Genomic DNA, 15,217 nt, shown 5'->3' with positions numbered 1-15,217 from the left:
TAGCCTCCAGTTTCTATATGCTGAAGAAAGTTTTCTAGTACTCACTTTTAACCCAGCCGCATAGCCCACCGGCTGCGGGGCAATATTGGACTGTCCAGCTTCCCCGATCACCACAGCTAAGCCGAAGACCTCCTGGAAGGCATCTCGGACGGCGGCGACTTTCACTTCTTTATTCGAGGTCACTACAATATCCAGTTCACCTCCAGATTCTACCAAGACCAGAAAAAAATTTCAACTCCAAATTATGAATGATAATGAATGATGAAATTCTCATAATCATTGTCATATGCTAATATTTTATTACATAATTATTACTAAGTTCACAAAATAATGCAAGACACAGATTATGAACTTCTTTATATGCTGAGGGAGCAAAGACTGGTAAGACCTTGCCCGCAGTAACAATTGTGTGATGATGCTGGGACACAAACCTAGGTCTGTCACACTCCGAAACCCTCTTTCACTGCACCATCTGCTCTATCAGACACACTTTCACCCCCTAATCTAATAGCGTCTCATTCAAGTGCTTAGACCCAAACTACCAACTTGCCCTGACTTTTAAAAATGAACATTTAATGCATTACTTGAAAGAGTCTCATCTACAAGCAGAAAATACTACATGCCTTCCAAATATTCTGAGCATCTCATCTGCCACACACAGAGCATAAGAGTTTTTTCCTGTGAAACCTTGCTCTAGGATATGTTAGGAGCTTCCCCTTACAACAGCCATTTTGTGCTCAAACAAGCCTGGGAGTTGCTCTACACATTCTCTCTTGGAAATTCCCAGTGAACATTAAGACTCTCAGAAAACCAACAGTTAAAATTCATGACTTCAACCCAGGACTTTCCATACTTAATCTGTTCATAGACTACTTTCTCAGCATCTAATAACAGCTCCTAGAAAGTCTTCCATACATGTCAATTTGGGAAATAATGTTTTAACAACTATGGAAAAAGTTTAATTTTCTACTACACTGCTCTATTATAATTTCACAAGATTTCATTTTCTGGTAAGTTTATACTTTGGATAAGACACATTGCATTTTTAAGCCTGCAAATCACAATGGTTTTCCTGCTTTCGGTTAATAAAGACACATCTATTATGCGTGAACTTCTGATACCATGAGGATGTTGGAATTCCAAGTCCTTGAACTAAGTGAGCAATCAAAGAAATTAAATATGGGGCTCGTGAAATACAAGTTACACGTTTAGGGGATGTTACAGAAAATTAAATGAAGACTGTTCCTGACAAAAAGGAATTTGTCGGAGTTGTAAAGAAGTTCTGCACTCAACAAGGACTGCCATGAAATGTACTTTTTATCTAGAAAATAGTTTACATGGTGAGAGTCAACTTTTTTACCCTACATCTTCATCATGAGAAGAAATAAAAAGCATATGCCATAAATAAATGGGGGATCTAGCTATAAGTTATACTTCTATTATTGTCCTAATATGCAAGCATATAAGGAAATGGAAGTACCAACACATATAAAACTTGAAATTTAAAAAGACAAATATGAAATAAATTAAAATTCTGAAACATTTTTAATATATCATTTCTAAAAACGGTGTACCACTTACACAGTGTGATTTGATAAATACACCTAATTATTTTTAAAAATCTTAATCTAACATTTTGTGACATACTGAGTTCAAAGACCTATTCTAAGCACAGCAGATTTTCGCACCTGGCATTAATGGCTATCACTGGTCAAACAAAAAGATCAAGAAAGCTGTTTATACTGTAAAAAATTTTGCCCCCGAAACAATGTTATGGTGTTCCGTAATAAGCATCTTGTGGAACAACAGAAAATATTTTCAAAATACCTGGGCTTTGTATCATGGATCTTTGTTCACTATTGTTGGCACGATCCACAGATCCCATCTGTACTAGAATTTCCTAAGTTACTAAAACCTAAAAGCACCGAGTCTCAGAGGAGAGAAGAGAACAGATACACTTCTTTCTAATTTTTCCTCCATGTGGGACCTATCTCTTGACCCTAGCTCAGTACCGTTCCATTAAACTTCAGCTCCAGAGGCTTCTAAGTCTTTCTGTGATGAGCAGTGTCACCTTTATTGATGAATGACAAGAAAAGTAATTTTAAAAATGTAGGAAGCTAAACTGTGTTAAAATCCATTTCTAACCTTCTTGATATGTTTGAAATTGTGATGATTTCTAGAATATTTCTGTAAAAAAAATCTAAAGTTTTATTTTGAATTTTGTTAGATCAGAATGGTTTTGCTTTCACTGTCACGAGTCAGCTTTTTCACATCAGTTTTTATTCCTTTTTGTAGTTAACTGATTAAGACGATATATTAAGTTACGATCTTCGCTGACAGATGATTTATTTGGTGTTTTCCCCTGCAACTCGACCCCTTTCGTTTTCTACCTTTTTCATGATGCCACAGAGACCACTGGCCTGAGACAAAGCCCTGGGTGTGAGTCCTGACTTTAAGAGCTTTGTCACCTCAGGGCAGTCAATGAGCTGGTTTCTTCAAAAAACAAAACAAAACAAAACAAAACAAAACATCTGCCACCTCACAGTGTTTATTCTAGAGATTAAATAACTGCTTTCACAGTCTAACACAGTACCTGTTAAAATAGCAAAAGCTCCAAAAATACGAATTCCTTTCTTTCCCTCATTCAAAACATGAGTTTGAGAAGAATATATATGGTGCATTAATGTCACACTTAATTATTATGAATATATAGTCAGTATCTACGACAGGACCCAACTTCTAAATCCTTTGGCAGACACAAAAAACAATTCAGCGGATTTAACACTTGATTCAATTTTCTATTTCCAGAGAAGCAAAGTGGTAAAGAGTAAAAACAAATTGAACATGAATTCAATCTAGTTCCACCCAACTGTACATGACCTAGGATAATAATCTCTCCGAACTGCAGTTCTGCACCTCCAACTTAAAGAAAACAGTTACCTTGCTGAGTTATTACACATTCACTTCTCTGGGGTACTGCCTGGGGCCGCAAGCACGGAACAAACGATACTCATTACAGTTAGGTCTTGTCCTTTGATGTCTACTAGCGAACCGCCTACAATATCAAGACTCCTGAAAGCTACTAACTTTTTAGTGCTATGAAAATCTCTGTTCCAGTACCTGAGGCATGGCTGTGACTTCTAAGTTGTTATCTTTGACAGAATTACTAATAACTGGTCACTGAATCTGCGAACAATTATGCTTCTTCACATACTGAACATGTACATTCGAAATTAAATGGCAGACAGCATGTATGTCTATGCCACCCGTCTGGAGGATTCTTGGTAATGGGGACTCAAGGTGGGTAAAACAGCTTCCCCAACAGACCTAATAATCAGACATTACTAGTTAACAGATTAACTTCCTCTAAAAATACTATTCCCAGGGTAAGCATAATCCCATTTAATTAAAATAGGTAACTGGAGAATTATCAAAATCAAATATAAACAAAGCATCACTTCAAATGTCATTAGTGAACAAAATAAAATTCATATACAACAATACCAATCACATTTATAATTAAAATACACTAATTACAAGTATACTAATCAGTATACAAATTCATATGGGTTTTACTCCTTCCAAAGTTCATTCTGTAGGGTTTTCAAAGTTTATTTCTGATTAAGAAAAATTTAAGAATGCCAATGCTAACACTTATCATCAAGAACGTCAGAAGATTGCCACGGAGTACAAGACTATGAAATGACAGTGAGTGGCTGGCAAAGGCACATACTTTAAAACCATACAGCAAATGCAGCTCGATCTTAAGTACATACTGATATATGGAGCCATGCCAGGGTCCAGCGTTGTAATCATGCTTTCCACCGAATGCTTTGTTTTGTCAAGCACAGATTTCACCATGGGGTTTCCAGCCACACCCTGCACAAGACAAATTAACATATAAAGGCCCATTCTAAGTAAAGAACACTCGACAGTGGAAGAAAACTTTTTTGAAGTTTCTGATACATGGTAGACCTGTAATTTTGTAAAATTTAAGAAAAACATGGTTACAGCAATGTCAAATTGCTGTTAAGATTTCAAAATACTTACTCTCAATTTCTCTTTTTATCACAGACACACGACAGTCTAAAGACCACACTGGCCTGTATATCCACACGCGTATGTATTCATTTGATGGATGTATATATTCATATGTAATCATTTTACACATATTTACACATTTATTTCTCTGTATGTACATATTCTTATTGTTTCATTTCTACTTATTTATATGAAAGACTATGCAAAACTTATCCATCAAGGTCCCAAATAAAACTGCAATGAGATGTCTCCATGAACTCATACTTGGTTCCCTAACCAAAAATTAAAAATAGTATTTCTCATCCTTATTCCCCAGAAGTTACTTATTAACATGTGTTATTCTGCGTTGTTCTCCAATTTGCTGTGTTTCTTCTTTATTCCTACTTCCTGTTTGTTGTGTTCATTCCCAAATTCTCTCTTTTAATCCAGACCTATTCCTCTGAACTCTTAAAGCCACACTACTAAGCAGAAGGAACCAGGTCTGAGTGTTCCCTTCTCGTGCCACACCTCCCCCAGGGCCAGAGACCTCGAGGGAGCAGGGCCTCCTGAGATGGCACAAGACTAGCAGGCCACAATTCCGCCTTTTCCGAGCTACCGCCAAACTAAGGGGATTCAGAAAAAAGCTGAGTTTATAATAGCGATATTTAAAACTGTAACCCACATTATGCGGAGTATTAGAAGAACTGCTACAAGACACGCAGAGTTTAGCTGGGTGTTACACCTAGTAACAGACACACTGACCCAAACTCTTAACAAAGAAATGTAGTACTAATCCCCGTTTGAGGAAAACCTATAAAAAGTATGGAAGGATTAAAAAAAAAAAGGGGGGGGTGCCTGGGTGGCTCAGTCGGTTGAGCGTCTGACTTCAGCTCAGTTCATGATGTCACCGTTCATGGGTTCAAGCCCCATGTCGGGCTCTGTGCTAGAAGGTCAGAGCCTGGAGCCTGCTTCCGATTCTGTGTGTCCACCTCTCTCTCTGCCCTTCCTCTGCTCATGATCTGTCTCTGTCTCTCAAAAATAAATTTAAATGTTAAAAAAAATTTTTTAAAAAGGAAGCTTAGAAAAATACCACCTCTGTGTAATATAAAGCTCAACCATTGTAACTAAGTTAGCTACTTAGCAATTAAAAAAATGTTAAATATATAATTAAATTGCAGCCAAACTCTCAGCAGAATACTGGGAGAAACTTGGTCAGAGTGATTCCAAAATTCATTATGAGAAATAAATGCAGAAGTCTAGTAAAGTTTTTAAGAGAATTCTGCAAACTTATAAAAATACTGATATATCGTTATGAAAGCAGGCACTTGGCACTGACCTTTCTTAGTCATCAGTGAATATTCCTCATCCCCACCTGAGCACAGAGTAGACTTTCAATAAACATTAGTATAATAATAAACAGGGTTAACAGTAGTCAAGGCGGTGAGGTACTATAGCAGGGCCAGGCCAAAGAGTGCAACAGAGTCCAGGTAATGACATGAACACACAATTTTGTAATTAACATAAAGATGAGGTTTCAAACCCCTGGGAAATGATATTACCAGCGTCGAGTAAGTGGCTGGAAGAAAATTAGGTCTGACTTCTACTTCATCAAATAAAGTATCAGAAACAATAAACTGATAGGTATAAGAAAATAAAACCATAAAAGAATGAGAAGAAATAACAAAAAAAAACATTCATGATAGAGCATGGTAGGAAAACACAATTTTTAACATAAAATGAGAAAAAACAACACTGATATTTAAATGCACAATAAAGTAGAGAAAACTGCAATATCGGATGGCACATAATAAAACATTCTTACTACACTAAGAGCTTTTATGAATTTTTGTTCAGAGAGGAAGTATCATCCCAACTCAAAAATGGGCAAAGAATAGGACTAGAGACCTAAGTGGCAAAAAATACAAATGGCAAAAAAACCACATGAAACAATGTTCAAATTTGGTAACAAGAAACAAAACAGTAGTTTTTTGTTTGTCAAATCAGAAAAAGTTGTATTTCAAATCCATAATCAGGGCTGACAAATGAATGCTGCTGGGACAACCAATCACTGTTCACTGTGACATTCATCAGAAATTAACCTCGACAAAACAGAGATGAGCACACAGATTTATCTGTGAGCATGCGCATCACAGTTGTACTGGCAGGAATTACAATCAGAGAGCGCTAAAGTGCATTAGCAAAGTATGGGAAATAAATGCCCTGGCGTGAAGGGCAAAGCAGCCGTCAAGAAAGTTTCTCAAGAATATTTACGGCTGGGAAGATGTTCCTGATATATGCTACATAAAGACAGACAAGACACAAAATAGTGTCCACATGTCACTACCCCATTTTGACTTTTATTTTAAGAAAGATATATATATATACATATATATACATACACAAAGATCACCACATAAAAAAGACTGAGAGGAACTATAAAAAACTGGTTAGAAAACAAAAAAAGAATTTTTACTTTTTCCTTATACCATTCTGTACTTTCAAAATTACTCTAATGAACATCTAATAATTTTCTAACTAAAAAGTTCAGCGTAGTTTTTGAACTAAATACGCCTCACCTTAATAAAACCCCAGAGTCCACCAGCAGATGCTTCATCCTGGCCCCGACCAACTCGGGGGTCCTCTTGTTCCTCCGGAAAAGTAATGGCTGACGTGGTTCCAGGCCCCTGTGCCAGAGAGGTCAAACTGGCTTGCTGAGTAATGGGAGTCGGCAAAATACCTGGTAAGTGGCAAAAATTTCTCATATGTGTCATTTATTTCATAAACTATTTGCTATAAAAAAGGTGTGCGCGAGCAGGAGCCAGGTAGGGGCAGAGAAAGAGAGGGACAGAGGATCAGAAGCAGTTTCTGCTGTCAGCATGGAGCCTGATATGGGGCTTGAACTCACAAAGCGCAAGATCACGACCTGAGCCGAACTCCAACACTTAACCAACGGAGCCACTGAGGCATCCTTATACTCAGGCATTTCAAGATTGAGTTTTGTCATGTGAAATTACCTATGCTTATATTTTATATTGCTTGCTATGTATTTCCCCATTGTAGCTTTAGTCTTCCCCATGTTCTTTCCATATATATTGGCATATGTAGTCAACTGCCATAACAATAAAAACATAATTACAGTTATTAAAAAAAAGAAATAAAGGAACAAATAAGAAATAAACGAAATAAGCTCTTTAAAAAAAAAAAAGATTGAGTTTTGTACTCCAAGAATCATCTAAATCTTTATAAAATACAAATGAAATGAGATTCCAAAGAACAAATTTCTTTCCCTTTTTGTAGGCTTTCTTATGAAGTGTCCTGAAAATGGACCAAATATATATCAAAAACTACCTCCTGTTGGCTCTATTTAGCACTTGGATTTAGGCAGGTGTAATTCTGATCCCTTTAATGCATAAAACTAACTGAGCACCTAAGCCCATCACAGAAAAGAGTGTAACCTAATTTACATACTCCATGTGCCCCACTTTAACTCAGAACAGACAATTCACATATTCAGGCATAGATATAATTATACTGTGCGAAAAATTTTTATAAACAGATAAGCAAAAAAGCTAGGTAATAAAAAGTCACAACAAAGTTGCTTCTTTTTTCAAAAGGAAAAGTAACAGGCAGAAAATGACAAAAATGAAGTTCTGATAGTGGTTTTCAATGACTATTAGGGCAAGACAAAAAAGCAGATGTAACCGACTTAGAAAAGAAAAATGGCCCAATGTCACAAACTTAAGGCATATATGAGCTTTTATTTGGTTTTAAATTTTTACCTAGCTAAATAAAACTATTCCCTGAACCATTCTGTCCATATGACCTTTCAAGTAAAGCTTTAAAAAAGACTCTGGAATTTCACCTTGGTGTTTCTCTATAAGAGAAACCACACTGCATTTACTCAACATATACGTTTTACAACATATAAAAGTGAATCATTTACTAAGTTAACAACAGCTTTATTTTAATAATTTAAATGTCAAAACCTAAGAATAGAATACTCCAGAGTTTAAAGGAAGGAGCTAAAAATAATGCAGCAAAAGACAACAAAGTTATAAAAAAAAGTAATACAGACACTGAAACACTCAAACAGTGCTGAGGAGAAAGTGAAATGGTAGTAAGAAAACAGTCTAGCATCTTCTCAAAGCTGGTAATTCCATACCTAGGTACATACCCAAGAGACGTGAAAACATGTCCTCATGAAAACCTGTACAGCGATGTTCATGAAAGCAGTATGCATGATACCAAAAAGGAGAAACAAGACAGAGTTCATCTACCGATGAAATAAACAAAATGTGGAAGGACTACCATACGATGGAGTGTCACTGAGCCCTAACACACACGAGTGCAGACACACGCTACAATGTGGATGAGCCTTAAAAATATTCCAAGGGAAGGAATCCTGTCCGAAAAGCCGCACACTGCATGATTCCATTTATATGAAATGTTCAAAATAGGCAAGTTCAGAGAGACAGAGCAGATGAGTGGTTGCTTCAGGCTGTGAAAATTGGGAGTGAGTTGAGAGTGACTGCTAATAGCAAGAGGGCTTCTTTTTGGGAGTGATTACAAGGTTCTAAAACTGATGATGGCAATGGTTGCATGACTCTGTAAATAAATACTGTGACAACGACTGAACTATATATTTTAAAGGGGTGAATTGTACGTAGGTTATTTCTCAATAGAGCAGTTATCAAAAAAACAAACACACTTAAACATTACCTACCTCCACTTAATTCAAAGCCTCAGTAAGAGAATTACCTGTTACGGGGGGCGCAGAGAAGGACGGCATCAGGGGTGTTTGGGGAGCTCTTCCCGCGTGTCCCCTTGTAATGTCGTAAGTGGCCCCAACAGAAAATCCCGACGTGGGAGGGCCGGAAGAGGGTGCAGATGCAACAGTGTTGGGGGCGGAAGACGGAGGGGGGAAGTGGGACAGAGGGGGGCTAGTGAAGGCAACGGCAGGCGCCAGAGCCCCCGGAGGAGGTGCAGAAGCAGCGAGGGCTGGGCCAGCAGGGACGGGTGACGGCGGCACCACGGGCGCGGAGGGCACCGCGGGAGGGAGAGGCGGCTGCGGGGCAGAGAACACGCGCTGTGGCAGCGGCTGAATGGAGGACACGTTTGGAGACGAAGAAGAACTGGTTGCAGCTAAAAAAAAGTAGGTGGGGAGAAAAAAAAAACACAAACTGAAAATGCTTTTCACTTAGTTTTCAAAGTACCTTATCACATTTTTCTTGCAAAATTTAAAAAATTACAAGCTGTAACTGAGTAATTAATTTTAAAATGTGTAATTTGAAATATACAACAAATATGACTGAGAGCAGATGACTTTCTTTTACTTTCCCCTAAGCTAAAGCAGCAGCTGTGCCGAGTTAAGTTACAGCCCCATTCATATCGTGTTTTCATTCATTTTGGATGTTTTTTTAAGAAAGTAGAGCTGTTTTTTACCCCTGTTGACTTCAGCATAAAAACCTATATACTGGCTCAAAATTTTTGGTAAGTTCATCATCAAACTCACTGAACATGAGACAAAAATAATACATGCTTTTTAGGATATTTTTGTCATAAAAAGATGATTTATAGCCAGCATAAACATAGAGATCAAAACTTGACCCAAAGCAAAACATAACATGTTTTCTACCTCTGGGCTTAAATCAGAAAGGCTACTTCCCTTTGGCCTGGCAAAGATGAGAGGCCCTGTAAAATACGCCGTCTCCTTCTGGCTGACTCTGAGAGAAGCTGGCAGCGTCCCCACCCCCCTCCGGACACACCAGACACCAGACAGCTCCAGGTACCTGAAGGAAGGGGCGTGGAAGACACGGTGGCCGCGGCGGGTCCCGCGGGATGCGGCGGAGGGGTCCCCGGCGGGGTGGTCTCTATTCCGCTCTCTTCCATCATGTTCCTTCAGTTATGGTTTACTGTGAAGGTATACAAGTGTAATAACTATTACACAGTAATCAAGTGTATTTCTAGAGAATTTTAGAAAATCATCAAGAGACAGAGACCTGTCTATGCTACTTATACAATGCCATTTATTTCTACATAAAGGACCTGTCAAAATTCGTAGGACAATAGTCTGTGACTACGTTTAGTACGCACATGAGACATTTCATACACATATTTGGTAATTAGGAAATAATCTGATATTAACTAATTGTCCATAAACTTCAAACAGATTACTAATATAATTTTTTGTCACATGAATGTAAGATTTATATCTAGATTCCAGTTACTGTTACATTTAATATAAAAATGAATTATTTAAGCATTAAGTATTACTAAGTATTTTTCTGAGGAGGGAGGGAACAGAATCTTAAGCAGGCTCCACGCCTAGCATGGAGCCCGACACAGGGCTCAATCTCCCAACCCTGAGATCATGACCTGAGCTGAAATCTAGAGTCAAACACTTAACTGACTGAGCCACCCAGGTGCCCCTATTAGAAAGTATTATTAAGATTACTTCTCTCCCCATAAAGTATTATATGTGAACTATTTCTGTTAACGTGAAAATAAAATTGAAATGTGCTCTATTCCCAGTATCTCTAGTTCACATTTTAAGTCATATTTAGTTACTGCTAAATGATAGGTCTCAGGTACAGGAAACAACTTCAGCAAAATGTTATAGAGTAACTAAAGAGGTCCTAAGACAAAAATGAAGCACAAAATATGGGAAAACTTCCTTAACTTCCTTAAAAATGACAAATTTTCGAGCCTGTCTCAAGTATCAAAACTTCCAAATAAAACTTGGGAATTTGCTTTTGATGTTCTTATTCATTTATCAAATATTTAGTAAAAGTCAACTGTTGCCAAGCACTGTACCAGTATCTGTGGACATACAATATAAGCAGAAACAAACAGGATATGTACAGTCCAGTATGAGAGACAATTAAATAATACCACCCCTGGGCAATGAACTGAATTATGTGCTCCGTGGCTAAGAACACAGTCTTGAAAGGATACGATTTTGAGTTGAAAGGAAAGGAAATCACATATAAGCAGAGATCTAAAGATGTTTAGAATTAAGCAAGAGAAAAGAACTTAGAGAAGATCCCAGACAATGTAAAAATACAAGAGACAGGGGCGCCTGGGTGGCTCAGTCGGTTAAACATCCGACTTCAGCTCAGGTCATGATCTCACAGTCCATGGGTTCGAGCCCCACTTCAGGCTCTGTGCTGACAGCTAAGAGCCTGGAGGCTGCCTAAGATTCTGCATCTCCCCCACTCTCTTTGCCCCTCCTTCACTCACAGTCTCTCTCTCTCTCTCTCTCTCTCTCTCTCTCTCTCTCTCTCTCAAAAAGTAAACAAACATTTTAAAATATTAAAGAAATAATAATACAGGAAGGAAACAAGGCCTGTAAGGGAGAGAGGACAAGACACGTTCAAGAAAACCCACGTGCACCAAAATGAAAAGAAGAATGAAAACAGACACAGGCAAGAGCCCACACCATGGTGAACTTCACACCAGGTCAAGGAGTTGGGTTAAGAACAGAAAAGCACCATACAGCATTCAAGCTGGAGATGAAATATGTGTCTTCTGTTTTAACTTTTTAAAAGAAATTTTAGAGGCGCCTGGGTGGCTCAGGTCATGATCATACATTTCATGAGTTCGAGCCCCACATCAGGCTCTGTGGTCACTGCTCATAGCCTGGATCTTCTTTGGATTCTGTGTCTCCCCCCTGTCTCTCTATCCCTCCCTCACTAGCGCTCAGTCTCTCTCTCTCTCTCTCAAAAATAAATAAGCCTTAAAAATTTTTTAAAAGAAATTTTAGATTCACAGTAAGATGTAAGATAGACCAGAGGAATCCAGGGAACCCAGGAAATTCACATTGGTGCAATACTAGTAAATAGAGATTTTATTTGAATTTTCACCTCTTTTCACACGGGTGTATGTTTGTGTGTATATAGTTCTATGAAGTTTCATCAACTGCAAAGACTCATGTAACCAACACCACACTCAGGTTACAGAACTGCTCTATTACCTAAAGCAACTCCCTCACAGTGCTCCTTTGTCACATCCTCCCACTAACCACAAGCTATTCGCTATCATTTACTCATTTCATAAAGAGTTACCTAAATAGAATCACATAGCATATAACACTTTGAGATCAGCTTTATCTTTTACTCAGCATAATGATCTTGAGATCCATCCAAGCTGCTGGATCTATCACTAGTTGGGTATTTTTTAACTGCTGAATAGTATTGTTTTATAGATGTTCCACAGTTAGCTACTGGTCTGCTGAAGGATATATTTAAAGCTAATTCCAGCTTTTGCCAATTTACGTTTGTGTTCTAAAGATGAAAACATTCCTTGGACCACAGTTCGCAGACAGGGCACAAGGCAGTCAGAGGAAAGACAGAAAGACTATTAAGAAAGACAGAAATAATTCATATAAAACTGACAATACTCTAGACAAGTGGCTCTCAAGTACAGGAGGAGAAGAGGGCAATCCTGCCTCTCGGGGTCATCTGCCAACGTCTGAAGCCATTTTTGGTTGTCAGTGCAAGAGGACTATAGGCATCCAGTAGATAAAGGCCCAGGGATACCACTACAGACCCTACAACGCACAAGACAGCCCTCACAGGAGAGAACTGTCCAGCCCCAAATATCCATAGTGCCAAAGGTGAGAAGCTCTGGCCTAGACGAATGTGATGACAGGGCAGAGACGAGGGAGACTCAAGAACTGGATATGGGGGCAGTGACAGGAAGAGGCACGATTTGCACAACTGCACACATGTCTACACCACTCACAAAGACAGGGAATACAGGAAGAGGTCTAGGTGTCTGTTTGATGTCTTCTCTTTTGGGAAGGGGCATTATGCACTGTTTAATACTGGATGTGTTGAGTGTAGGCTCCTTGAAACACCCAAGGAGAGAGAGACACGTGACTTCATCTGCAGTTTTGGAGTAAATGTGGGTGTGGATTTCTTCAGCTTACTGATAGCCTCTAAAGCCATGTTCTGGGATGAGGTTACCTCAGAGGAGATACCAAATGAAAAGACAAGATAACCCAATCAATCCTTGAGAAATAGTCTCAAATAAGCTCAAGAGGGAGATGACCAAAAAGAAGAAAACCAGGAGACTGTGGTGTCCAAATGCCAAAGAAGAGTCTCACGATGGGGACAGGCAGCAGTATCAAATGCTGTGGAAATGCCAAACGATGGTATCTGAAAAAGTCAATGTATCCCAAACTAAGATAGGAGCACAGTGAGAGCTGTTTCCATGGAAAGAGTGGGGCTAGAAGGCAATTTCAACCAGACTAAGGAGTAGGTGAGGCAGAAATACACAGCACTTTCAAAAAGTAGAAGAAACATTTATGTCATCAAGAAAGAAAAGGGATCAGGGAGGCAAAATCCTTCCATTCAGTACCTATTCACCCAAGGGCAATGACCTCGAACACAAATGGCCTTGTGGGGACTTTATTACTCCCTGCAAAAGCTACCTCTTTCCATCGCCCCATTTTCTATTGGTCATTCAGTTTCCTCCTACAGGTGCGACCGAATCTTTACACTGACTGGCTCAAGTCAGGTTTAAAGAGCATCTTGATCCGTAAAATGAATGGATATGTTGGCAAAATAACCTATGCAATAACAATGCAATAAAGGGTCAAGTGTTTTCAGTCTTTACAAGATACCTTATTTAAGAAACAGTTTAATGATGATAGTGGATAAATGTCATGTGCATAAACATTAAACCTTCTACTAAAGAAAAGCTATTGCGGTAATAGTGAAATGTCAAAGCTGATAAAGGTTTTAGTGCATAAGTCTTGGCACAAAAAGTATTATTAATATATGAACATTAAAGAAAGTGATGAAAATGGCTTAGAAAATCGAGCCCTCAGTCTTTGGCCAGACCCTGCTCTTCCAATATGCTTCCCACAGGATTTTTCTGTTAAAAAGGGGACTGCCTATGTATTACACTACAATATAAGAAATGGAATAATACAGCTTTAATTAATGTAAAAGGACTAAAAGCAATTATTTTTGATGTTCTACTAGTGCAAAAGATGGACTCCACTAACAGACAACACAGCCCCAAAGCAGGATGTGAGTTTTGCCTTTGCATCCTCAGTTCTGATGCCAAAATACACCTCTATAAACGTTAAGTGAATGAAATAATGGCTGCACAGGAAAAAGACTGGAACTTCAAAACATGTCACTTTCGCGGGAAAGTACACGTTGCCTCTCCAAGTACCTACTATGAATGACAGAAACCGATATATAACTCTGCCAATCTAAGACAGGAGTTTGCCTGCAAACTCGCCTGAAGCCGGCCCCAGGAAGGAACAAAGAGCAGAACGCAAACACCCTCTCTAGAGCGGCTCAGCCGGGCTGGGGGGACCCAGGGAAAAGAAGCTATTTCCCAAGGCCGTGCCCGGTGTGTGCACCCAAGAGCTGGGGAAAGGCCCGAGCGACCGAAATCCTGTTCCTGGAGCCAGTGGCCTCCCCGCAGGCTCTGCCACGTCTCCCGCCTGGGCTGGGCCGGGCTAAGGTCAGCGGGCGCCGGCCGCTGGTCCCGCTCCGACAGCCAGCGCTCTGGAAGGCGGAGCCAAACGGTCCGCGACGCCAGTCTGGGTCCGCGCTCCGGAGCAAAGGGCCGGAACCAGACCCACAACCCGCACCCACAGGGCTGAGCGCGGCGGAGACTGCTCGTCTGGCCCAGTCCGCTCGCACAGCCCACGCCCGGACTCGACGACAGCGGGGCTCCGACGCGACCCTGACCATCCCCGGGCGCCGGCCGGCCCGCCCACCTGGCAGGGACTGCGCCCGTTGGCGCCCGCATCTCACCCCGCAGGGACCCGCGTCGCTGCCAGGCTGACGCTCACCTGGGGAGCCCGAAAGAGCGTCTGCGTGGCAGTCGAAAAGCGCGGGGACGTGGAGCTCGGAGAGCTGAGAGTAAGGCTCGGAGGAGACCAAGAAGACGCCAGCAGAAGCTCAACGCCGCGCGTCCCCGCCTCCAAGATGGCCACCGGAGGCGCACGCCCCTGCGGCTGCCACGTCGACCGCGCGTCACCCCGCCCTGCGCGTTGCCCCGCCCCCTGGGAGCCCGGCCTCTCGCCGCCCCGCCCCTCTCCCAGCCCGAGGACGCCAGTGGAACCCGTGTGAGTACCTCCGACCTGAGGTGCTGCTGTCGGCGGAGACGCGGCGCTAGTTCCCTCTAGAAACATTCTTCTGCAGCACGGTCATGCTTTCCACTCCACAACCTC

The 15,217-nt window shown here is 40.5% G+C and overlaps 1 protein-coding gene across 1 annotated transcript in view; it reads right to left on the bottom strand.

Annotated features, from left to right (window-relative positions):
• Window positions 1-14,968, bottom strand: part of PRRC1 (proline rich coiled-coil 1) — a 36,892-nt gene extending 21,924 nt beyond the window's left edge. The window contains exons 1-6 of the mRNA XM_029941831.1: window positions 14,837-14,968; window positions 9,810-9,932; window positions 8,779-9,162; window positions 6,597-6,757; window positions 3,777-3,879; window positions 46-209 (exon numbers count right to left, since the gene is read on the bottom strand). Of these exons, the coding sequence (XP_029797691.1) occupies window positions 46-209; window positions 3,777-3,879; window positions 6,597-6,757; window positions 8,779-9,162; window positions 9,810-9,912 (915 nt within the window). The 5' untranslated portion in view covers window positions 9,913-9,932; window positions 14,837-14,968. The remainder of the gene's footprint in view (window positions 1-45; window positions 210-3,776; window positions 3,880-6,596; window positions 6,758-8,778; window positions 9,163-9,809; window positions 9,933-14,836) is intronic.
• Window positions 14,969-15,217: the final 249 nt, after the last annotated feature.

The sequence above is a fragment of the Suricata suricatta genome, chromosome 6, assembly GCF_006229205.1.
Source record: "Suricata suricatta isolate VVHF042 chromosome 6, meerkat_22Aug2017_6uvM2_HiC, whole genome shotgun sequence".
Lineage (NCBI taxonomy): Eukaryota > Metazoa > Chordata > Mammalia > Carnivora > Herpestidae > Suricata > Suricata suricatta.
Note: the sequence above shows the minus strand (reverse complement) of the source record. Positions and strands in the feature narration are given on the sequence as shown.